At 45.0% G+C, this 27,080-nt stretch overlaps 1 protein-coding gene across 10 annotated transcripts in view; it reads right to left on the reverse strand.

Moving 5' to 3' along the window:
- The window catches only part of LOC119646342 (protein quiver), a 140,412-nt gene that overhangs the window by 94,648 nt on the left and 18,684 nt on the right, over positions 1–27,080 (reverse strand). Inside the window, exon 1 of one of the 10 annotated variants that reach the window (XM_038046770.1) lies at positions 4,317–4,492. The exons of 7 other annotated variants lie outside the window; for them this stretch is intronic. In XM_038046770.1, the coding sequence (XP_037902698.1) occupies positions 4,317–4,321 (5 nt within the window). In that variant the 5' untranslated portion in view covers positions 4,322–4,492. Of the gene's footprint in view, positions 1–3,571; positions 3,648–4,029; positions 4,076–4,316; positions 4,493–27,080 lie in introns of those variants that run through there. 2 more of the 10 variants (XM_038046776.1, XM_038046777.1) reach the window with 2 other exon arrangements.

A 27,080-nucleotide genomic window follows, 5' to 3' on the forward strand; every position in this document is an offset into this window, starting at 1 on the left:
CCACGCCGCACTGCAGGTAACAGTTTCAGTACTCGCCGAAGCACTCTTCTGCACCGTCCAGCTGAGGTTTCCGCTGAGGTTCGGTACGAATTCCAAAGAGCGTGTATAGAATTCTCGGATATGGATCCTTTGCATAGACCGGGTATTCCCAGGCTCTATGCATCTCCAGCAACTCCGGGAATTCTATCTCAAATCAATGATGAGATTGTATCTCGACTGTATGCTGATATGTCGCTGCTGCAACTACAATCACTTGTGTATTGTGGTGCAGTTGCGGCTATTAGATTGCACGGTCAGAAGATTCGCTTTCGTGTTATTGGTTTGAGTGACAAAAGAGATCCACCATGGAAAATTCGTCTGGAACGTCGGCGGGACTCACTAAGGCAGGACATTGCTAGACTGATTCAGATCAGCACTGGCAGTGCCAGCCGACGGGTGAGAAATAAAGTGCAGAGGGTTTACCGGAACTATGCCATCCCCTGTGAGACACCCGTTGTTGAAATTCTGGACACACTAAAACAGAAACTTTCTGTCATATGCAGTCGGTTACGACGGTATGGCGAAAGTTATTCCAGACGTGTCCAGAATGCAACATACGCGAGGAACCAGCGGAGCTTTTTCAGATCTCTCAACGAATCCCAACAGAGCGCCCAGACAATACAGTTCTCGGTGACGGAAGCGAAAGAGTATTGGGGTGGACTTTGGGGGTTACCTGCCCAGCATGCTGAGCATGCTCAGTGGATCACCGCCGAAGGTACCCGCCATGCCAATACACCTGGCATGAATTTCACGGATGTTACCGAAGAGGAAGTTCGACGAGCCATAAACAGTTCGAAGAACTGGAGGGGCCCAGGTCTGGATCGGGTGTAGAATTTCTGGTATAAGAAATTTACCAGCGTACACAGTCGGTTGGCACGCAGTATAAATGAGGTCATGAGTCGGCCGGAGGAATTTCCACCCTTCCTCACTGCGGGGAATACCTACCTGATCCCTAAGAAGGACACGGTGCAGGACCCCGCAGACACAAGACCGATCACTTGCTTACCAACCCTTTACAAATTCATCACGTCCATTATTAGTGGAAGGATCAATGTGCACCTCGAGACCAACAACATTCTGTCCGAGGAGCAGAAGGGCTGCCGAGTTGGGTCAAGGGGTTGCAAAGAGCAACTCATTATCGACTTGGTAGTTGTAGGACAAGCAACTAGAGGCGAAAGAAACCTCTTCGGTTGCTATATCGATTATGCCAAGGCTTTCAACAGCGTTCCGCATACCTGGCTAATCGATATCCTACATCTGTATCGCATTGATCCGAAACTAATAAAGTTTTTGGCGACAGTCATGGAATGGTGGCATACCACCTTATCAGTCCGTACATCTGAGGGTGCTAATACCTCAGAGCCCATCCGTATACGGAGGGGCATCTTCCAGGGGGATTCGTTGAGTCCCCTCTGGTTTTGTATGACACTGAACCCCCTTTCATGGCTACTGAATGATGCTAGAGGGCATGGTTTTGCAATAAAATACGGCTTACGTGCTAAGTGCGAACTGACACACTTGATGTACTTAGATGACATCAAGCTGTATGCTGGTACTGACAACCATCTTAGAAGTCTGTTGCGAATAATAGACATGTTCAGCCGTGATATTCGGATGGAGTTTGGATTAGACAAGTGTCGAATCCAAGCCATCCGCAAAGGTCATCACGAGCCGCATGCCGGACATAGCATTGGTGATCTCCACATCGAAGCTATGACCGAGACAGACTTCTACAAATACTTAGGAATTCTGCAAGGAACCCATGCTCGAGTTGGTGATCTGAAGGAAGCTCTGCTGTCCGAATTCCTGCGATGTGTAAAGCTGGTGCTGAAATCGCATCTCTCGGGGAAGAATAAAATAAGCGCGTTGAATGTATTCGCTATCCCTTCACTGGCGTATGCATTCGGAATATTGCCGTGGACGAAGACCGACCTGGAAAACGTCCAGTGGCGGATACGAACAACTATGTCCAAATTCCGAATGCATCACCCAAAGTCTGCCGTGGAGCGGATGAACCTGCCTCGTGACATCGGAGGTAGGGGCGTGGTTGACGTGGCGGCACAACATCATCGCCAAGTCGACTCGCTGCGCGCTTATTTTTACAGTAAAGAGCAGGCGAGTCCCTTGCATGCGGCTGTCTGTAAGGCAGACTGTGGGCTGACTCCACTTAGCTTGAAGGATCGTTCTTTCAATCCACTGAATGGGGTGAAGTCGGACCAAGAGCGGATCGATGAATGGAAGTCGAAGGCAATGCACGGTAAACACGTGAATTATCTTTGGTAGCCATTTGTCGATTTGCATTTGTCGAACAGATGGCTGTGTGCTGAGGAGCTCTTTGCTGAGACGGAGGGGTTCATGTGTGCCATTCAGGATGGCGTGGTTGCCACCCGAGCTTATAAAAAGCTCATCATGAAAGAACGGGTGGAGAACGACCAGTGCAGAATGTGTGGTTCGGCGTTAGAGACGTTGGACCATCTCATTTCTGGCTGTACTGTTATGGCACCGGTGCAATACATCACCAGGCATAATGCTGTATGTAAGGTTATCCATCAAAACCTTCCATACAAGCATGGGCTGATCACGGGAACATGTCCGGTTTACTGATATGAGCCGCAAGCAGTACTGGATAGTTCTACTTATAGCATGTATTGGGACCAGCAAGTTCTGACTGATCGCCATAGTGCACACAACAAGCCGTACAAGACGTACTGTTAGTTGACAAGACAGGTTGCTCCGCGTATATTATTGATGTTGCTATCCCCCATAATAGCAACATTGAACGGAAATACGCGGAGAAGAAGGTGAACTATGAGCCATTGGCTCGGAAAATCAAAGAAATTTGGCGTCTCGAGCGGGTGGATATAGTTCCCATAATATTGCCAGCTATAGGTATTGTACCTAAATCCCTCACGGCTTCCCTTGATGTCCTGGGACTTTCACACAGTCTGGTTCAAACCATGCAGAAGTACACCATTCTGCATACGTGCTCGATGTTGTGGGGAGTACTCGACGGATTTACCCACTGACCTACCACCGGCCACCACCACCAGCGCCAGTTTTTAAGTAGCTAGGATCGTTCGAGCCTAATAGATTGGCACTTAGTGCTAGTATTAGATAAAATCCGGCATCTGCCGAGATTGTGATAACTCAGAATAATAATAATCGTTGGCGCAACAATCCATATTGGATCAGAGCCTTGAAGTGTGTTAACGCACTTTATTCAAGACCGTAATGGTATACTACAGTAATGCATTGTACGAGGCAATGTGGTCAGCATTGCGCTCGCCCGAGATGATCACCCTGATTTGACTCAGGTACTCATTCACAGCTGAGTTAACTGGTATCCGACGTCAAATCACGATACAAATTCCACTGCCACCAGTGAGATTTGAACCGGGACCTTCCGTACAATTAAACAATTATACAAATATAAAGGTGCAGAGAAGGTCGTGTAGGAAAAATAATTGAAGTCGCAATTGAAATGAAATTAAGCTAGATATAGCCAAATATAAGTTAGTATCACAATATTAACTATTTATATGTAAGCGTCTATTAAAAAATCAAAATCAAATTCTAAATTCAGCTATAAGGCCACGTTTATGATGCGCATAATGAAATGTCACTTTAGACTTGATGATATGGTAATATTTGTGTGTATGTGCCATATTGCGATGTACATCGCACGGCCTACAACATTGCACGGTTCTAACTTCTATACTAACTGACGTTTTACGTCCAAGTGACGTGACTCTAACAATCAATCACAACAAGACGTTTATATTAAGTGCTTTGCACTCGAATTTAAAAACTGTCAACTTGAACTTGTTTTTCGCGCGCACTTCGCAGGCAAGCAACACTCTGTTATGACAATCGTAAATGGTATATGTACGTACTATCGCCACATTGTCTTATGGTATTTAGTTTGTAATTTGTGACGTTTCATTATACGCATTGTAAAAGCAGCCTAAGAACTAATGAATAGAAATGCACCCTTGCTTCAAAGTAATCGGTTAAATCATCCATTTATTCACTGGCGATTGCTTCAACTATTCTGTAGGGGTTGATTAAAAAAAAAATTGTTTGAAAAGGCGAATCTGTTTCTTACTCTTACTGCGATTAACACAACCACAAATACAAATCCCTTTTCATTATCACCGGCAAAAATCTTTGCATTATTAATCAAATATATGAGATGAATTTTCACTGTACTATAATATAAACAAATGAATATTAAAATGTGAAATGAAAATAAAAAATTATTAATTTTTCTATTTAACTGCATTAAGAAGAAACTTAGCCAGATTTAAATCAATGAAAAATTGAAGTGAAACACTAAGAAAATAAGAAAACAGCCTTGAATTAAATAGCGCAAACAAATTTAATAAAGCAAATCTAATCTTGAACTCGACCAAGAATAAACTAATTTCGCGCTGCTCATCGTTCGTGATAATTGCATTCTGCTCTAGGTATATATATTTCTACAGAAAGAGCGAGGTGGCACCGTGATCTAAAAATAGTTCACTGTATAGAGAACGCAGATAACGATGAATCCCTAGAAGATTAGAAATCAGGTTATACGAAACGACTGAAAACATCAGAATTATAGGTATACCAGGATGTTCAACAAGTTTTGTCTTTCAATAAGAGATGGCGTTATTAATTCCGGTTTTTAAGTTTTCTAAATGTGGTGCTACTGCTCGATGAACGCGTGTGAAGTTTTATCCAGATCTGTCAACTCATTTGTATTTGATATTTATACAATGAAAAAATAGTATATAATGCGGTGAAAAACTTCAGTTTTTGGAAAGTGTAGCACTAAAGCAAATTCATGAACGACTATTAAAAGGATATAAGGTCTTACCACATTTATTTGAAGCAGGCGGATTAGTTTCTCAATAGAAATGTAGTCATACAAATATTGACGAGGATGCACGTGACATCGAAAGAGATTGATGCATTCTTTCGATGTTACATGCATGCCAGAAATTATATCAAATTTTGAATATGATTTTGCAAGATTGTCGATTAACTGAGATAGATTTTAACAGAACAACTAAGGATGTCACTGGAAGGTATAAACAATACTTTGGTTGAAATTGAAGGAAACTTAAAACCACAGTAGGTGTAACAATTTAACCAAATACCGTTTCGAATGTGAATTTCTCCGCAAAGTTTAAAGCGTTTTGGAAAGAATAATGATTTTATGCATTGTTTTAGGATCTCAAAATCGACCAAGGATTCAGTTTCTTTGAGTATAAAAAAAAAAAAAAAATTCCTTCGTGGATTATCTCCCAGCTGGAAAAGCAATAAACTAAGAATATAATCGTAATCTTCCGGCCTAGTTAGATGTAAAATTTCATAAAAGAAGACCTATTTCACAGCAAAAAACAAACATTTTTCATCGGGCAACACACCCTCTCACCCACATTGGGAGAATCAGTGAAATCCGATTCGCCAGATCTAACTCTATCTGACTTTCGACTATTCCCACATCTCAAAAAAATTCATGCGTGAGCAACGATTTTCATGGAATGAAAAAGTCCAGGGAGATTTTCCAGATTCTCACTATCATCATGAAGAACACACTCAAATTATAGTCTGCTTGTCGTGAACGGCGATTAAAAAGGATAGAAATTTATGGGAAGCAGCCCGCATATATCGAAGCCTTCTTGCCACTGGAACATAAACAACGCCTCGGATAGGGATTGGCCTTATGGCTACGACCTATGACTATTGGTTTATGGTTGGTCTCTAGAATATGCGCAGGCTCCTTGACAACAGTATTGAGGACCTGCCAATTCATTGGGTAAGATTCTGGAGAGTTTTCTTCTCCGTCTCTTTCGGTCTTTCACGTCAGCGGTCTGGTCCAGAAGGAGTAACGTTTACACGCCGGCCTCCGCTCCCAGCTGAAACCGCGCGTGTTCAGCGGGGCAATCCGACCGCGTGATCCCACCACTGAGGTCCGCAACAAGCAACAATTGAGTAGGTTCAGATTTGATGTTCGATTTAGAAATCAAGCCAGACCTAGATCACGAAATCATCATCCTGAAGCACAGGCGTTCTCTTCAAAACTTAAAAGTAGCAACAACAAACTCAATGGCAATAAGGACTTATGGCTACGAACTGGTATCACTGAATTTAGGGGTCGATTAACAATTTTTTTGGAAACGCAGTCGGTAGTCCCATAATATGTGCAGGCTTCTCATGTCACTAAACGTTGCGAATAGACCTATCGAATAGGCTGGCGGTAAGCACCCACCCCCCCCCCTCCTCCCCGCCCCTCCACATTAACCCTGAAATCATCGCGAAAAATAACGTTCTGTTCAGATATTGTTCTTTCCATTGTTTTTGAAGATGTTTTCCACATGAAGGACTGTGCACTTCTTCCAAGAAAAACTTAATGTTGCGATGAAAAATTTGAGTTTTTACTCCAACTGGACAAAATGAGCAATGGAGACCTTGTTGACTGACAACCGTTGAGGTCAACCTTGTTGGCGTCAACATAACTACAGCACTTATGAGCGAGAGCTACCAGCTGCTTATGACCTCAGAGTTAAGTAGTTCAGGTTCTTTCACAGTGCAGCAGATGTAAAAAGTTGAAAATTTGTTGACATATGTAAAACATAAATTGGTTCTGCCCTGAAGCCGATAAAACAGCGTGAGGAACGCACTAGCCTGCTGCCTATTAAATGCTGGCGATTCAGTGAGAAAAAAGGATGCGGTTACGAACCATTACGAATGTCGAACCGTCGTGGTCACCGAGCCAGCTAAACTGTTCATCACCTGAAATACTTCACTTTAGAATGACGATGTCCAAACTAAGGTCCGTGAAAAGAAACGCATTTGCCGTAAGTTTCTCGACGATAAAACGCTGACCAATTCGCATTGTGCTGATTGTGATCACGAAATCAATCCGTGTCTTAAGAAAACGGTGGGGTTATGCAAACCACCAGGATGTAACTGTCAGCGCGACTGAAGTCGAGGAAACAATAAAATGAATGAAATCGGCCATTTTGAATTGATTTTGATTTTTGAACGCATTCTTGACAACGGTATTTGCGACATCGGTCAAATAACCGTGAATCAAGCCGGGTTTGGAAAGAACTGCGGAACCATTGACGCAATACACGCTACGCGGTTACTCAACATACTCATGGAAAAACGCAATGGGGAGTACCGCCCATGAGACAGGCGCTATCACTGTCTGTGACAGTAATTTGCCAAGAGCTAAGCGTCTTAAATACCTCGGGTCAATGCTATCAGCCAATGGAAAACTGCGTTATGAAATTGCTTCAGGCATTAACGCAACCTGGTGGAAGTGGCGTTCTTTATGATAAACGTATCAACGAACGTCTTAAATCCAAAATTTACCGGAGTGTCGTTTGCCCTGTCGTGCTCCATGGTTCTGAGTGTTGGCCGACTATAAAAGAAAACTAACTCCGTTTCAAGTTGATCGATTGGATAGTTTTCACGTTGTCGTGTGCGCCCTTTTAGGAAACGTTGTTTTGAAATAAACGTGTTTAAAGTTTTGAATGACTTGATGTCCTTTAAAAGGCGACCATGGAAACCCCAATAGGGCTTTGAATGGAACAGCTCTAAACGGTATTACCACATAAGTGGTCTCAGCCATATAAAAGTCAAAGTCAATTTCACAGTTTTCCATTTCAAATTCAGAATTTTTCATTTCAAAATCAGAATTTCCCATTTCAAATTCATAAATTTTCTTATTGTTTGTTTTCATGGTCTGGGAAAAAATGAATTCTCCTCAATCTTTGCTGTTTTTCAGACCTCCTAGTAAGAAATCAATTAATTTTGTCGTTTCAGGTAGAGCCTCATTAATGTCTACTGATAATCGAGAGGTCTTAAAAAGTATTTAGAAGTTTAAATTGTGTTGTTGCTAATTACTGTCAAACACTTAGCAGAGGTAAGGCAAAAGTCGACTGCCACCTGACCTGCTTTAATTACTTTATTTTTTACTCAAGTGGTCTTCCCCCAAAAGTTATTTAATTACTTAATTAAGGTACACTGAACGGGGCATCCACAATTTCTGGGTTGAATCCAAAAAATGCATATTACATTTTCAAAACGTAACGGCTAAAAGCTTCCTGGAGAACGCCATTGGACCATTATTTCCAGAGTGAATCCCCTGGTTGATAGCATCCTGGAGGACGCTAGCATCTACGTTGATAGAAGCTCAAGACAGAGGTTCTTGGTTTTATTGAAAGTTTGTGTAAAGAAAGCCCTGGAAGGACACTGGATCAATCAAGTAAGTAAATGGATAGTTCAGAATGGCCTAAGGAAGTTTTGAATTACCCTTAAAAAACCAACTACTGAGGTTGATCGAATGAATTCCACTGAAAATCTTTGTAAAACGAAGAATTATGCCACCATTTTTACCGACTGGGCCCCAACAGAGCGGGGGAAGATGTTATTTATCGTCGAACCGGGTTTCAATCTTCATTTTCCTAGAACACAATTTCGTTCTCGCCGCGGCAATCCTGCTATTCTAACTGTACTGGTGCTCAGAGGTGGCGGTGAGGAAGACCAAGTGGCCGGGGAGAACCTCCATAGTGGTGGCACCGGGAGACGCTGTACTCACTTTGGCTTGACGGCCGTGATGCAGTAGCCGAATGCTCCAAAGACCTAATCAGGGCGATCACACCCACGTCTGCACGGGGACTCATCTGAAGTGGTAATTAGCTACGAAACCTCACCAGGGGTATACTGGTACCATGGGAACCGAGATAGCTCCTGGACTCTCATGCTTCGGGTGAACTCCCGTTGTATATGAGTACAGCTCGATTATTTGCGGTTGGCCCCCTAGTGGGAGCTTCATGGAGGTTGTTGGTTACGCTCAAGCGAGAAGAGACCTTCGGGCCTCGGCGTGGTGTTGCGTATCAACACGAGTGCCGTACTCCTTATTTCGGTGGAGATTTAGGTATGTCTTGCATCGACCAGTATGAATGCTAAGCCATGCACTTGGTATAGACTGGTACCATTGTTGCTTGTCTCAGCGGATTAAGTCTCCACGACACGAATATAGCCATTCCTACCAATACTCATTAAGGCTTAGTACTCAGTGGCAACATCGTCCACAGTGCTGAACAGTCCCGGTAGTCCCGCGGTAGGCAGTTTGTGCCTCCCTGGTGACCCAGAACTTTAATCTATACGCGCTAGTTAGCGCCTATACTAAGTGAAGGAGGATTATACTTCGAGCAGTTCACTTATGTATTCGTACTCCAATTGTGGTCCACACATTCCTAAATTTCAATAATCTCCAATCAAGTACTACACCAATAATAATGATACTAATAATACTTAAAGTGACAAATTTCGAGCTCATTCTGGTAATAGAAAATAAATTTCTAATAAATTTGTCCACATCTCAAAGCACGTTTATTTAGAGCCTTCAATAAAAACAAAATGTCCCCCTGCAAATGAATGCTCTCTGAAGAGGCTTTTAACACTAGTTGACCCCAAATTGTATTGAGTGCTTTCAGCCAGAGTAAAGGACCTACTTAAACTTGTGACAACTTAAAACAAATCTCCGGATTACAGACAACACCACAGCTATATCTCCAACTATGTCATAGCATCGCAATATTGAAATTCTGAGGAATGGAAATTACTTAAGGACTTATGGAAAAGAAGGAGGCCCACTTCAATAATCCGAATGGCTGCAAGGTTCTCTCTGAAGGAAAGTTGTGTTGTATAATGTCTACTTTGTATTCGAATCATTCATCGTGAAATTCGGGCATAAAAACTGTTGCACTATTCAACTCCTGGCAAGCGAACCACACCACGTTCGATAAGAATTGTGTAAGTGATTTCGGGAGCCAAATACCAAACTGATATTGCTTTTTATCGACCATTTCCAGAAATTCCTTAGTACGAAGGCGACATTCATTACGCTAACTCAATTTGTGCCAAAAAATCATCCCTTATTTCTCTGCCGCAATGCATATTTATATTTCACTGCTCTGGGGTGGATACTCATCGCCAATGCGTTTATTACAGAATACTTATAGGAAGCCATCTCGTCCTTTCCACGCAACATTGAAGAGTGACGTGATTGAGGATTCACCCTGCGGCAAACTGTTACGATGATTCATTGGATAAATTGAATAAAGCCTTCATAGTTGAGTTGTTCCTTGCTTCCCAGTTTTATTAGAATTTAATGGGAACTGGATTGAAAGCGTAAAGCAAACAAATGTCGACACAATCGTTAGAAAAAAAATCACTTTTAATGGACCTAGCGCCAATTTTCATGCTTTCAAAAGTCACACTTTTAAAATGTTTCTCTCCACATTTCTGTGTATCATGGAAAACATGTATTTTCACTAGAAGGACTTCCATAGAAAGCAGAAAAGTTGACGTCATTCTCACCGCTCCAAGTTGAGTGTAGCGAGGATAACACTTCGACAGGGCGCCAAAAATGGATGCAGGCTAGACACAAGATTAAATGAAAATAGCCTAAAATATATGGTGAATGGTTATGCAGTACATGGGAAGGATGTTGTGAGGGAAATGGTGGAACAAGTCGACCTACTTATGTTGACATGGGATTACGACACGGACAGCTGGCGCTAAAAGAGTTTATGCTATAAAATTATGTTCTTGACCAGAACTTCTACAACATGACTAAGTTTTAGTCCTTTTTTATAGAACCTGTAATAAGAAGGACGAGTACAAGCATACCAATTGACAAATAAAAGCATCATGACCTCTTCTTTGGCGTTGAAAACAAATGGATCCCGACTAGCGGCAATAACACATCATTCTCATTCTTTTATAAAATGGCTCTATAGGCTCTCAACGGCGCAACAACCGGTATCCGGTCTAGGCCTGTCTTAATAAGGAACTCCAGACATCCTGGTTTTGCGCCGAGGTCCACCAATTCGATATCCATAAAAGCTGTCTGGCGTCCTGACCTACGCCATCGCTCCATCTTAGGCAGGGTCTGCCTCGTCTTCTTTTTCTACCATAGATATTGCCCTTATAGACTTTCCGGGTGAGATCATCCTCATCCATACGGATTAAGTGACCCGCCCACCGTAACCTATTGAGCCAGATTTTATCCTCAACCGCACGGTCATGGTATCGCTCATAGATTTCGTCATTGTGTAGGCTACGGAATCGTCCATCCTCATGTAGGGGGCCAAAGAAGTCCTGATGTCAAGACGGTTAGAGGCAATTATGCTGAGATAATATTGTTCCCAGGACTTAGCTACGGTCATCATACAATACCAAATAAATGGCGAGAGGAAAAACATCATAGTTGCCTCCGCTTATTTACCCTATGATTCTGTGTATCCTCCACTGACGCAAGAACTTAGGGATCTGGTGGCGTATGCAGAATCAAGTGGTCTCGAACTCTTAATAGGTTGCGATGCGAATGCTCAACATATTTTTTGGGGCAGTAGCAAATGCAATCCAAGAGGAGAGAAGCTATTTGATTTCATCACTTCAGCTGGTCTTATGACTGCAAACGTAGGGTGCGTCCCTACGTTCGTGGGGCCGAGAAGAAGCGAAGTAATTGACCTAACAATCTCTACCCCAAAATTGTTAGAGTTGATTACACACTGGCGAGTGCTAGACGAGGTCCCACTGTCAGATCACCGATATCTAGAATTCAATCTGACTATTGCGGGCGAACAGTCTGCAGTACAAAAACGGAACCCTAGGAAAACGGATTGGGCAAAGTTCAGTGAACTTCTTGGCAATAAAGTACAGTTCCCTAGGCGACTAAGGACTCCTTTGGTGCTGGAAGATGAATTGAAAACTCTGAACGGCACACTTTTAGAGTGCTATGAAGAGGCTTGTCCTATTTCCCGAGGCCAAAGCGGTAAAACGGTTCCTTGGTGGAACCGAGAACTGCAAAAACTCAGGAAATCAACCAGGCGACTTATAAATCGTGCTTGCAAAAGTAACAAGGACGAAGACTGGTTAAATTTCAGGAACTCACAACGTGAATATAAGAGGCTCGTGAGGTGCTCGAAACGAGACTCCTTTAGAGCGTACTGTGAGGAACTGGAAGGCGAAAGGGAGGCTGTGCAGAGTCCTCAAAAGGGATGAGTCAGCCAAGTTGGATTCTCTTAGAAAACCCGATGGTACTTTCACGAGATCCAGACTGGACTCAGTACAGACCCTCCTGGAAGTACACCACCTGGGAGAACGGGTGAGAGAAGTGGTAGGGGGAGAGTTGACGGTTCTTGCAACCCCTTCAACACGCAAGTGTTGCAAGAGGAACTGGAACACTGCGAAAGCGGTTGTCACCCATGAAAAGGTGAGAGCTGCCATACTGTCCTTTGAACATTTCAAAGCACCTGGCATGGATGGCATCTATCCGGCAATGCTAAAGGAGGGTATGGAACATTTAGAGCGACCTCTAAGAAATATTTTTCGAGGATGTCTTGCTCTGGGCTACGTGCCTTCTTCTTGGTAACAGGTTAAGGTAGTTTTCATATCGAAACCTGGGAAAGATCACTATTCTAATCCAAAGAACTTCAGACAGATCAGCTTGACTTCATTCTTGCTGAAAGGTTTGGAGAGACTGGTGGAGCGTCACATTCGTGGAAACGCACTTAGGTCACACCCACTTAGTGAAAACCAACATGCTTACCAACATGGAAAGTCCTGTGAGTCTGCTCTTCATTCTTTGGTCACAAACTTTGAATCGTGAGTACGCGATGGGGGTGTTCGTGGACATTGAAGGGGCTTTTGACTGTGTGCCTTTTCAAAAACTTTGTGATGCGCCAGAGCGCATGGTGTTGATGATGCTTTAATTAAGTGGATCCATGCTATGCTAACGCAAAGATTGTTGTGCGCTGAGGTAGGGGTTGATCGCTACCTGGCTACAGAGGCAACGAAGGGCTGCCCCCAAGGAGGTGTGCTTTCGCCACTTCTGTGGAGTATGCTGATCTACTCACTGCTATGCGAACTGCAAAATTTGCCAATACACGCTCAAGCTTATGCTGATGACGTGGCTGTACTGGCTGTTGATCGGGATTTTGGAACGGTGTGTAGGAATATACAGCGTGCCGTTGATTTGATAGACAGCTGGTGCCTTAGACATGGTTTGTCAGTTAATCCAAATAAAACCACAATGTTTTATTCACAAAAAGGAGAAAACTGGATGGACTCTCCCTGAGATGAGGGGTACTACCCTTCAACTCTCCGAAGAAGTGAAATATCTGGGGGTCACTCTAGATAAAAAAACTTCTTTGGAACAAACATGTAGAGGTAAAGATGAAACGAGCTCTCACAGCTTATGGGCTGTGCAGACGGACCTTTGCCTTGACATGGGGACTCAGGCCTCATGTGGTAATATGGATATACGTTGCCATCATTAGGAAGATGTTCGTATATGCATCCGTAGTGTGGTGGGTTAAGGTGAAACAAAAAGGTTTTCACCGTAAACTAGACGCACTGCAAAGAACTGTTTCTCTGGGTATCACTGGTGCCATGAGCACGACATCCGGCGCAGCTCTGAATGCACTACTCAATTTGCAGCCCCTGGATATATTTATTCAAAGCACTGCAATGAGAGCAGCTCATAGGCTAATTCGATTAGATCTATGGGAAAACAACGGATGTTGGGGCACAGAGCATTGGAAGAGTTACTGGGAGGACTAAATCCAGTTCTTACAATGCCTTCCGATTCTCGTGTCCCCATACATCTGTTTGGTAGAAGGTATGTAGTTACCCTGAAGTGTAGAGAGGACTGGGAAGACCCAGAGGAATGCGTGGCGGGATATACGGAAGTCTTCTATACCGATGGCTCAAAAACAGAAGAGGGTTCTGGAGCCGGAGTCTACCTCTCGAATGAAAACGAGAAGTGGGCTTTTCCTTTGGGACAATATGCAACGGTTTTTCAAGCCGAAGTTTATGCGATCCTAAGGGTGGCAAACCGGGTGATTGACGAGCGGTTGAAGGACAGGCGCATCGCAATCTGCAGTGACAGTCAAGCTGCACTGAGGGCATTGAGCAGTCCTTTGATCACCTCGAAAATCGTTCAGGAAGGCAGAAACCGTTTGAACTCTATGTCTAGATTCAATACGGTGGAACTACTCTGGGTACCTGGTCACTGTGGAATAGAGGCAAATGAAATCTCGGACGCTTTAGCGAAAGAGGGGTCAATCTCCCCTATGCCGGGACCGGAGCCAGCAATTGGGGTATCAGTAGCATTGGCTAAATCTGTTTTCAAAAACTGGGAACAAGTTTCCCATAATGACAGATGGCAGAGCCTAAATGCTGCTCGACACACCAAACTTTTCCTGCCAGAGCCGAACATACGCACCGCAAAGTTTATCCTGTCGAAAAGCAGGAGGACTTGCAGGTGTATTGGGGGCATTCTGACAGGCCATAATTCACTAGCTGGGCATATGTTCAGAATAGGAATTACTGAAGATGATACGTGTCCCTCCTGTAATGAGGAAGCGGAATCCACGGAGCATTTCCTATGTGAATGCCCCGCCTATGGACGCATCAGGCATCAGATCTTTGGTGCCGATGTCCTCCAATTGCGACGGGTAGCATCACATCCACTAACGGAAATCCTGCGATACGTTAACGAATCCGGAATATTCCGTTAGACGGGGGAGGCGAGTACAATGGGCCAACACGGCCTGAGTGCTCAGAAGCTGTAGCTTCTCCCCCACCATACACACACAGGGGGCCAAAAATTCTTCGAAGGATTCTTCTCTCGAACGCGACCAAGAGTTCGCAATTTTTGTTGCTAAGAACCCAAGTCTCCGAGGAATACATGAGGACTGGCAAGATCATTGTCTTGTACAGTAAGAGCTTTGACCCTATGGTGAGACGTTTCGAGCGGAACAGTTTTTGTAAGCTGAAATAGGCTCTGTTGGCTGACAACAACCGTGCGCGGATTTCGTCATCGTAGCTGTTATTGGTTGTGATTTTCGACCCTAGATAGGAGAAATTATTAACGGTCTCAAAGTTGTATTCTCCTATCCTTATCCTTCTCGTTTGACCAGTGCGGTTCAATGTTGTTGATTGGTTGGTTTTCGGTGCTGACATTGCCACCATATATTTTGTCTTGTCTTCATTGATGTGCATCCCAAGATCTCGCGCCAATCAGCGCCTGCTCGATCTGGATGAAGGCAGTTCGTACGTCTGGGTGGACTTAAAGAGGATCGTACCTCTTGCATTTACCTCACCATCAAGGATCACTTCTCGAGGGCCAGGTTAAAGAGGACGCATGATAGGGCATCCCCTTGTCGTAGACCGTTGTTGATGTCGAATGGTCTTGAAAGTGATCCTGCTGCTTTTATCTGGCCTCGCACATTGGTCAGGGTCAGCCTAGTCAGTCTGATTAATTTCGTCGGGATACCGAATTCTCTCATGGCCGTGTACAGTTTTACCCTGGCTATGCTATCATAGGGGGCTTTAAAGTCGATGAATAGATGTTGCAACTGTTGTCCATATTCCAACAGTTTTTCCATCGCTTGCCGGAGAGAGAAAATCTGAGTTTTCAATAGCCCGAAATCGCCAATACAGAGAAAAAGTTTAAAGAAAAATTTGGAGCTAACTGTGACAACCTTGCATTTCAATTTTGATCCGCCTACCGTATTCTTACTGTAGGCTACAGTTTGTTCTTATTCTTGGTGTCTAACATTATCAATTTTTGTGGTTACAAAGCGATTGATCAGGACTACCAACTCAAGCTGTTACTAGGGCCTGTGTAGCATCGAATTCTGTAATTTTGTTACTTTCGCAAAAAAAAGGAGGCAATTGAGGCGCTATCAAAGATCCAATTTCTATTGAAAATCAATTTTTTGGCCCTTTTCGTCACAATTGATGCCTCTCCTAGAGAAGGGGACACAACGGGACTGAATACATATCGCATCACCCTCTTCGGACTCACTCCTAAAAAGGTTGACCATTCAACCTTGTAGACGAAGAGCTGGATACATGAAAATCTACTTGACTCGTTGCACGAACAATTGCACTTGGAAATGGTTTGATTGTTGTCGGTGAAACAACAGCCAGGCAGGCCGAAAGCCTACTGGAAGACTAAGGCGTAGGCAGGCTGTCAAACCTGTCAAATTTTCGTAAAAAAAACTGGCTCTTGCACGGCTGAATTTTTGCACAGAGCAAAGACCCACAAATAGAGGGCAAATATTGTCAGAAGGCAAGGTGGAAGATAAAGGGTTGTCAAAAGTGTACCTACAGGAACCGACGGGCACCAAATGAATTATTCCCAGCATTTCGAACCACGCTCATCAGCAAAAAGTCGTCTCTTACAACTACTTGATTCACCGGATGCTAACTCTTCCCATTCCCCCGAAACGAGAGATGAAAGAGACGAGACATATTTTTGAGGTTCACCATCATCATCAACGGCGCAACAACCGGTATCCGGTCTAGGCCTGCCTTAATAAGGAACTCCAGATATCCCGGTTTTGCGCCGAGGTTCACCAATTCGATATCCCTAAAAGCTGTCTGGTATCCTGACCTATGCCATTGCTCCATCTTAGGCAGGGTCTGCCTCGGATTCTTTTTCTACCATAGATATTGCCCTTACAAACTTTTCGGGTGGGATCATTCTCATATTTTTGAGGTTACCAGACTAAATGATTACCCTGACCATACCATCAGCAGCTTGATTAACAAAAGGGAGAGGACACTCTAATGGCAAGCGCTCACCAAGCTGCCTCCAGATCAACAGCTCAAACGGAGAATAGCTTTGGATTTCAATGAAATTTCCCTTTCGTTGAAACGAAAACTGGGGAGGCATGGTTTGGACGTCGTCTTCAGCAGCAAAACAACCAACTCAAAACCCTTCTAAAATCAACCAAAGATCTAATCAGTCAAATGACCAAGTCTGGGATATGTAAAATTTTCCGCGCAGATTGCAGGACAGTATAAATAGGACAAACCACAAGGAATGTGGAAATACGTTTTGAATTGCCGGACAAGAAGAGTGCGACGGCTTTCAGATCAAAGGTAATGGAGCATATCGTCTTAAATAAACACATGGTTTCGAGGGAGAACATAAGGTTTGTGAACTACTTAAAAGCAAATTAGACAAGGCCGAAAGTCTAGAAAATGGGGTGATTTGAGCCTAGCTCTGCTAAGGTTATACCATAGTTGTGGCATGATCAGGAGCCAGCTCTTTCGAGACCCTGGTCGGGTAGTATGCATTGAACCGGTATTAGTAGACCGCATTGTCCTGAGTGAGCGCTGAGTTCCGGAATCAGCTAAGCGAGGTCAGACCTCAGGGAACTGGGGTAGGGACTGAACCCCGCTCCCTTGCATACGCGCTGGTAAAAATGAAGTGGGAATGGACAATGAATTGGCTGCGTCTGTAAGCAACACAAAAGTGCAACACTTGCCCCAGCGACCAGCGAAAGACACAGCAAAGGCTGAGATACCCGACGAGACATCGGGATGCGCAAACAGAGGAGAAGGCTCGTAGAGTCATCCGGTACCTGCGAGGGAGACCGCAACCCATACTGTACCAAGCGATGCTGCTCTCGCGAAAAGAAGTACAGTGAAACTACTGAAACTGATCAAATGGCTTCGAATGTAAGCCAAATGGGAACGCGGCCAACCATTCTTCCGAAAGCCAAAGAGGAAAGGCTTATCCAGAAATGCGCGGTAGTTGTGAAGCCCATGTGGTTTGCAACTTTTCTCCAGAAAAACGTCAGCAAAGGGGTGAAAAACGGGCTGATGTAGCTGGAGGAGCTCTTGGACAGAATTATTATATTAAGTATTACAGGCGGACATGTAGTGTAACAGAAGATGCGGGAAAAGCAGAAACAAGTGCGCTCCCCGCTGAGAACAGCGCAAACGCCAAACGGATCCCAGAGAGTCGGTTGCAGAATGAAGTGATGAAAAAACGAAAGGAGGAAGGGGCATCTGAAGAATACTTCACGCATTTACTCTTCAGGGCCCACAAGAAGAAGGCGAAGAGGGACAGGGGGCAACCACAAGCCGTCAGAAAAACCCTCGTCTAAACTTAGAGCAGATACGAAGGATAGAGCACCAAAAGAAAAGGCAGGGAAACGAAGGAGCACTAGACCACCAGCTCTACTTATTAAGCCGACGGAAGGCAAGACCTTTGCGGAAGTTCTCAACGAAATTCGTTATAGAATCAAGCGGGAGCGGAAGTGTCTTCCACTCGGGAAACGAAGGGTAGTGGAGACCTTGCCGAATTGAGTCCGAGGACAACAGATAAAGGTACGTTCTGTGAAGCGGTCAAGGAGTTACTGGGAGAGAAAGCTATGGTTTCTAGTCTAGAACCCACGTGCTTCCTGGAAATCCGAGACCTTGACTGCATGACGGAAAAGAACGAAGTAGAATAGGTTATCGAGCTCAAATTTCTGGAGATAACCAATGTCCGAATTGGTATAACCTTTGCGAACTCCCGGGGTCAAAAACTAGCTGTGGTGGAAGTTACGGAGCAATACGGGAGGAAGCTTCTTATTAGCGGGAAAATTAAAATTGGTTGGGTGATCTGTAGGATACAAATCCGGGCCGTCCCAACCAAATGTTGGAGATGTTTGGGTTATGGACACACGTCTGCTACCTGACAACATGCAGCAGATACGGTCAGGCAGGCAATATGAGAATTGCGTCATATGCAGGTAACGCGTTGTGCATACTGTAGACCCGAGGCGGTGTCCAATCTTAAGAGTAGAACTGGAAAGACCTAGGTCGCGATCAACATGATTCGAGCCTAACAGATAAATATGCACCGGAGTGCGACCGTTCACGAGTTGCTGGCGCAATTCGCTGCGGAGGCCAAAGCTGATCTAGTCAACGCATTTTCCATTCTCGTTGGAAAGTGGCAAGGCTCGCGCTGATCAGCAAAGGGAAAGGCAACATTGAGTCATCATACCGACTACTACTACCGACTGCTTGGCACTGCTGGTAAAGTGCTCGAAAAGTTTATCATCATCGGCAGTTCGGGTTTAGAGCAGGGAGATCCAGAGTTGATGCTGTCATGCAAGTTGTCGATCTCGACGGCTGGTGCTCCTCGTAACGCTTGACGTCAGAAACGCCTTTAATTTCGTAAGATGGAAAGACATTCTAGGCACGCTTGACAATAGTTTCCACGTGCTGAGCTATCACTTATGAATATTGAGGGATTATCTGAAGAACCGCTTCCTGCTCTATGAGACGCTAGAGGGTCAGAGGAGGATGGAGGTCATATCGGGGGAAGCGCAGGGATCCATCCTAGGGCCGGACCACTGGAACGCTTCCTATGATAGTCTGCTTAAACTCGACATGCCAGAAGAGTCACGCCTGGTCGGTTATACAGGCGATGTCAGGGCGCTTGTTGCTGGATACACGGTCGAACAGGCGCAAAGTAAACTTGGCATATTTATGCGACAGGTATCCGGATAGATAGCTGCTCATGGTATCAACCTTTCGCTGGAAAAAACCTAAATAGTCATCCTAACTAAAAAGAGAATTCCTTCTCTGCGACCCATATCGACTTGCGAGTCGGTAGTCGGGTCATTGACGCAGAAATCCGGAATTAAAGCAACCTTTCGTTATGCCAGCCCAGCCTCTAGATCTCCAACAGCTGAAAATTGCTTGCACCGTCTTCGCGACTAAGGACATAGCGTAGCGCGTCAAAAGCATGCTACTGCAGTCGGGTCCTGCTAATGTTCCACACGATTTTCCGAGAAGTTTGCACTGGGAAAATGGGTTCCATTACATGGCATAATCCGCTAATCGTCTAAGACCATAACACAAAGTAAATTTACGTCCAAATGTGTTACACTGGAATTAAGCAGACGAATACCAGGAATACATTAAACTCTACACGAAAATTCCATTTTGTAGTATCTTTCGATTAAAGGAGTAAGACAAAATGAGATAAATGTCCCGGCAGAAAGTAAGATAAATTTCAGTCAAACTTGATATAAAATGCGTCGAATGTAATGTAAAAACAGAGCAGCAAAGGCTACTGTGTTGAAACTTTAATAAAGCTAGTGAAAGAGTCGTCTTTGTGACAATAAGAAGTTAATGTCACACAAAAAAATTCAATGCTCGAAATAAGCCATAAGACACTCAAGGCTTTTAGGTTGTAGGAGTACCTTTCCCACCGCGACAGTATTATCCAAATATGACATGATTCCATTCGCGTGTCTTTCGTCGGTTCCACACGCATCAAGCCCATCACATCAATTAGGAATATAAAACGAATACTCCATTGCAACCCGTATGGGCCCCTATCTAGTAAGATAAGGGTGCATTTCAGATTCAGGTGGCTTATGTACATGCACAGGGCACAGGTATCAAGAAAGAAGAAAATATTTCGCTATCGATTTTATGATATCATCGTGCTAATGGTGTTCATATCCCGAAGAAACTGGAGCGCAGTAAGGCATACAGTAGGTCCTTATGACACTAATAGGCACATATCGATTGTACAATCTCTATTTTACGAGGACTAATCGAAAAGTTCCTAGACTTTTTATATAAATTTATTTCTAATAATTCAAAACTACAAAACTGTAACTCCTTCAATGTTCTCTCCTTGAGTGAGTGTTAATATACTTTCCCTAACGCCGTTTTCACTCTAGGAAAGCGTCTTAGAGGTCTTCTTTCCTAATACTCTTCGGCTCCTCCAGTGATTTTTGAGCCATTAAGCCTAAACATTGTCAAACCTTTCTCCTATCATGGTCCTTTTCATTTTTGGGAATAGAAAGATGTCTGCTGGGCCAGATTTGGTAAGCTTCACCACATCTCTTGTCACCTTTTTCTCACAGTTGAATGTAAATTTTTGAAGGATTCAACGTCATAGAAACGATTAGTCGCCTCACCTCTATGAAGAGGGACAATGCCCTACCAGTCAAAGAACTTGACGTCACTTGAAGAGCTGTTTTTAATCGTCGAGCATTCGTTTCTCATTTCAAGATGTTCTGTACAAATCTGAACTTTTAACTTCATGGCCTTAGTGGTTCCAAGTCAAAAAAAAAACAAAGGGCAGTGCCAACTGCCCACATAGGATCAAGATGAGCGTCCAAGAGCCTCAAAAGCATTGTAAACGGCAACCAGTACGCAACTGGAATTGAGATGGAAAATCATCAAGTCAGCATCGAAGTCAATTTCTACCCTTCTGGAGGATGAATCGCAGGCTGTGGTTCTTGAAGGGGGGAGCAACGTTTTCAACGTTCACTGCGTCCGTTCGAAAGGAAATAAATACGACCTGGTCGTTTCTTCACTCCACCCCAACATTGTTCAGGAGGTGGGGCGCACATTCTCTTCAACCTGCCAGAGAGCAATAGTTACGCGCATCTGACTGACGAATGCCGCTGACCGGCAGTTACAGAAGCTACCCCCACCGCCATCGATTAACAACATTGGAGACGCTCGAGACCAAGAAAATTCAGTCGAAAAAGGGGTCACCCTAACTATCCGGCATTCAAGTCACATTGATATTGGTATCACCAGTTGTATAGCTCATAGTCGCAGAAATGCAAGGCGCCTTGGTTGTTTAACAGCAACAACCAGCGAAATTTGACTCAGGTGGCAGAGGTCGGTACTACTGTTCCCGCAGAATTATCAGGACATTGACATCGACATCCGAGATAAGGAATTACAAGATTCACAAGGCTACAAGAAAGCTACTTCCTTTCACAGTGTTTCCATCATTTCGGAAATTACTAAACCTTTGGGAGAACTAAGACGTCTCTAAGCGGCTCTTCTACGGAATTCAAGGCCCTATACAGAGCACAGCCATCTCACTTCCGGACCTTTCCGTCAACCACTAGATTCACAAAACAAAGAAGCAATCTCGTGATTTACAGGAGCAGGGCATCATTCGACCACCGTGCAGCTCCATCCATGTCGTCTCCAAATCAGACAGCACATGGCGAATCACTATCGACTAGAGGCACCTAAACCCTTGCACGATTCAGAATTATTATCCGCTGCTTATCATCAAAGACTTGTTACAGAGCGCGAGAGGCAACCTCTTTCCTGTGATCTATCTCAGCAAACCATCTCACCAGGTCCCGACCACAGAAAAGAAGATTTCAAAGACGGCGATCATAACAATATTCGGCCTCTTCGAACTCACCCGGTCATCAACTCAGTTCAGTCGCTCTCTTACAGGACACCACGCCCAGATGACGAACCCTGTGATACCTGGCGCGGTCTTCTTTGCTACAGTTCCGTCGGCCGCAGCGCGAGAATCACGAGAGTCATCGCCATCAGTCTCGCAACCCATTGTAAAACGACCAAATGGATGGCCGTCGTCCTATCTGTAGGTAGCGACCAACAGCGGATTGGAAGTAGCTGTGTCGGTTCCAGTTTCATGCCAAAAGCCAGCAATCGCGAGTGGTCCTTGCTATCAGCAGCGCGCTCTGTTAGCGCATCCTCATTTCACAAGCGACGAACACCAGGGGCCGTATCCTGCTCGAGGCTTTCGCGGAGCTAGATTTGGTGCTTGCCAACACGGGAAACGCTTCCACTTTTCGTGGGACAGGGTCGGGCTCAATAGTCGATCTGACATATGTGAGTACCACATTGGCGAGGAGAATGACATGGTTTGTCAGTGAGCATTATACTCACAGCGACCACCAGGCGATTTTCCTCCAGATCGAATATGGGCCATACGTCGATGCGTGTTCCCGTGAGGCTGGAAACCGGGGCTGGTCCGTGAAAGGGCTTGAGGAGGATACATTCATAGAGATGCTATTGGGAGCCCAATGTCCCGGTGGTGCGGCTACGGAAAAGGTAGAGCAAATGATGGGACGCATAACAAGAGCATGCGACGCTGCTATGCCGAGGCGACGAGTTCTCGCAAAAAGGCGCTCAAACTATTGGTGGAATGAAGAGATCGCGGTGCTACGGAATGCATGTTTTCGTGCTAGAAGGATCTGCCAACGATCTAGAGCAAGACCAGACTTCGACGAGAAACGGCTAGCATATGTGAACCTTCGAGGTAGGCTTAAGCAGGCTATACGGACCAGCAAGCGAGAATGCTTCAAGGAGCTTTGCACAGAGGCAGACCAAAGCCCCTGGGGAACAGCGTACAGGATAGTTATGAAGAAGATGAGAGGGCGAACACCACAATTGACCTGTCCGCATCTTCTGCTCGATATCGTGACGGCGCTCTTCCCCCCGGATAAAGGGGAGCGCAAACAACACAAGCGAGCACTCGACGTCTACACCATACCTGCGGTAACTGAGGAGGAACTTATGCAAATTTGCCGGAGAATTGGTGATAACAAAGCACCCGGTCTGGATGCTGTTCCCAATAGAGCCCTTAAACTCGCTGTTAAGACCAGACCCGACTGGTTTATCAGCGTGTTTGAGACATGCATGATAGAAGGAATTTTCCCCGATCGGTGGAAGAGGCAAAAACTAGTTTTGCTCCCGAAGCCGAATAAACATCCAGGACACCCTTCATCATACCGACCGATTTGCCTTATCGACACGGCAGGAAAGATGCTCGAAAGGGTCATCTACAACAGACTGCTCCCTATCATTGAATACAAGGATGGACTATCGGAGCGACAATTTGGATTTCGTCAAGCCCACTCAACGATCGACGCCGTAGACGTTGTTTTGAAGCTGGCTCGAGGCGCGATGTCGTCTAAAAAATGCTGTGCCGTAGTGACATTGGACATCAAAAATGCGTTCAATTCCGCAAGCTGGGAGTGGATAAAAAGTTCACTGGCTAACACGGGTGTCCCTAGTTACTTGACTAAGCTCCTCAACAGTTACCTTTCGGAGAGGACACTTTGGTACGACACGGATGAGGGATCCAAGCAGTACACCGTCACCGCAGGAGTACCACAGGGCTCAGTGTTGGGTCCTCTCCTGTGGAACGTCATGTACAATGGGGTCCTTGTCCTTCCCGTGCCAAAGGAGGCCACGATAATCGGTTTCGCAGATGATCTAGCTGTGGTTGTCGTCGCGAAAGAACCTGAAGACGTCGAAATGTACGCTAACGAAACCATTAGCGCCATAAAAGCGTGGCTGGAGATGGTTCAGCTTGACCTTGCGGAACAAAAGACGGAGGCGGTCTTGATTACCAATCGTAGGAAGAGGAATACGATTAATATTCGCGTTGGTAGTCACGTCATCACTTCGAAGCCGGTTATCAAATACCTGGGGGTGATGATTGACGCTAAGATCAATTTCAGGGGACATCTGGACTATGCCTGTGAGAAAGCGGCAAATACCAGCGTATCATTAGCGCGGATGATGCCTAACATTGGAGGTCCAAGGTATAGTCGCAGATTACTTGTGGCCGGAGTGGTTCGCTCCACACTATTATACGCGGCACCAGTTTGGGAGGAAGCATTAGCGTGTGAGAGTAATCGTAGGAGAGTAAATATGACTTACCGCTTAGTGGCGCTAAGGGTGTGCAGCGCCTTCAGAACAATATCAGGCGAGGCAGCGTGTGTTATTGCGGGAATGATCCCGATAGACATTCTGGCAAGTGAGACACGCTGCCTGTACGAGACAAGGAAAATGAATCCTCTTGAAAAGGATGCAGAACGCCGAAAGGCGGCAAGGCGAGAGTCGCTGGAAAAGTGGCAGAAGCGGTGGGATGACTCGCAGAGGGGTCGCTGGACCCACACTTTGATTCCCCGTATTGAAGAGTGGATCCAGCGACGACACGGTGAGATTAACTACCATCTGACGCAATTCCTGTCGGGACATGGCGGTTACAGGAAGTACCTGCACCAATTCAGGCTGGATGATTCTCCCTTGTGTCCTGAATGTGGTTGCACACCTGAGGACCCGGAGCATGTTATGTTCCACTGTCCACGATTTCTCTCAGAAAGGAGGAGTCTGGAAGACTCCCTGAAAACCACTCTAAGCCCGCAGAACATCGTCGGGGAAATGTTGAAATCGGAGGAAAACTGGTGTGCGGTGAACACCGCCATCAAACAAATACAAGAAGAACTGGCAAGAGCGGAGCGCGCAAGGAGGACGCGAAGAACGGAAGGCGTGGTCGCGTAAAGCACAGTCCACCCCGCGAGGTAATGCTTTGCGGCGGTCCCGCGGGGAAGGAAAAAGGAGAAAGTGGGGGTGGTTTTAGTGGGTGAGAATCCCACACGCTGCTGCAACCTGGCGCGGCAGTGTCTTTCTAAGATTTCCACCTCCATCCATAAAAAAAAAAAAAAAAAAAAAAAAGATCTCTCTCTCTCTCTCTCTGTCTCTCTTGGATCTACGTCTAGCCAGAAATCAGACACCCTTCAAGGCTCTGAGCTAGTACTGCACAACCAAATAAATACAACTGATTTTTATAGGTGACCCTTTACGATCCTATATGCATATATGTAGAATAATTAACATTTCGAAGTTGACCTCGCAGTTTCAATTAGCCAGGATTGACAAAATAGGGGGTAGAAAGAAGGGGATTCTCCCAGGCCCAGAGTTCTCTCGGTTAGTTCTAGTTGGGCCAAGGGGGAGGATGAACATCGAGAAGGACGACCATCTACGTCCCTCACTGCAAAGAACGTGAAAAAAAGGCGAAGAAATTATGTTGACAGATCGAAAAATGGCAATCAGGTACAGCAAGCTCATATCAAAGTGTTCAAAGGATCTTTGGCGCATGAGAAAGCTCTCTTCACGTTGGATTCGGAAAATGTCAACCGACAACCGAGTAAAAGAAAAGACGAGCCGACATTTTGAAGAAATTCAAGAAAAAATCGTTGTCACCATTTTGACCCCAAAAACGAAAGAATAATCTATGACTTGGAAACGACCTTCATCATCCACGCTGAACAAATTCAAACGTCGAAGTCAGCGTTTTCCGTTGAAACTATAATTATGGTGGAATATTAGGGACTATACCATCCTCAGTGAGACTCCCATAGTTAAAATTGGGGACACACCCTAAAGCAGGAACTTTCTGTCGCTTACAGGCGGTTACTACGGAATGCGAAAGTCACTCTAGATGTGTCCAGAATTACGTGAGGAATCAGCGGAGCCTTTTCAGATCACTCAACGAATCCCAACGGTAACGGAAGCGAAAGAATATTGGGGTGGAGTTTGGGGGTTACCCGCCATGCTGAGTGGATTACCGCCGAAAGCATCTGCCATACCACTATGCCGGGGATGAATTTCGCAGATTTTATCGAAGAGGAGGTTCGACGAGCCATAAAGAGCTGGAAGAACTCAAGGATCAGTTGAAGAACTTCTGGTCCAAAAAGTATACCAGTATGCATTATCAGTTGGCAAACAGTATAGGTTATGAGTCGGCCGGAAGAATTTCCACGCTTCCTCACTGCGGGGATTACCTACCTTATCCCTAAAAAGGACACGGTACAGGACACCGCGAATACAAGACCGGAGACTAAGTAAAACGCGTGGTACGACCAGAGGGGCCATCTTGGGCCCTTCTTAGTCTCAGGTCCTACCACGTGTGGCATCCCATTGGACTGCGGGTGATACACGGTTGTCCAGTGGCGTTTAAGCCAAGAAGTCTGCCCATGATTATAATTACCGGCACATTAAAACGTGGAATCTATTCTCGACAAAGGAACTCTGTACAAGAATGTGCAGTAATGCCTTAGAGGTATTACCTAAAGCCACTACGTGAACCTATCAATGATTGTGAGACAATATCTGAAACCGCCTGAGTCTTGCAAAAGGCCAATGATGTCGAGGTGGATTGTGTAGAAACGATTAGTGGATCGAGAAAACACGCCCGCCTCTTTCCTCACATGTTTTGTAGTCTGGCATTTCTAGCATTGTCTGACGCAAAAATCTTCATGGCCAGGAATACTTTGCAGTGACTAACCAATTCGTTGTCCGAACGCCTAGGTGCGCTAGATCGGTGCGAAATACTTCCTTTCAGAAATCGGCCGGAATATGTGGACTTTGTACCTTGTCTGAGGTCTCGCAGTATATACTGGATGTTAAGCTGAAGATAGGAAACAAATGTGTATTTGAAATTGGTCCTCAAGTGCCGAAGAACAACATTGTCCTTCTGCGCCTCGGTGATTACCGGAAAGTCGACGGTGGCGGGGATCTTGACCTCTACAACACATGACAAAGCGTCAGCAACCACGTTATCTTTTCCAGACATGCGTCGA

Source organism: Hermetia illucens, chromosome 1 (assembly GCF_905115235.1).
Source record: "Hermetia illucens chromosome 1, iHerIll2.2.curated.20191125, whole genome shotgun sequence".
NCBI classification, from domain to species: Eukaryota; Metazoa; Arthropoda; class Insecta; order Diptera; family Stratiomyidae; genus Hermetia; species Hermetia illucens.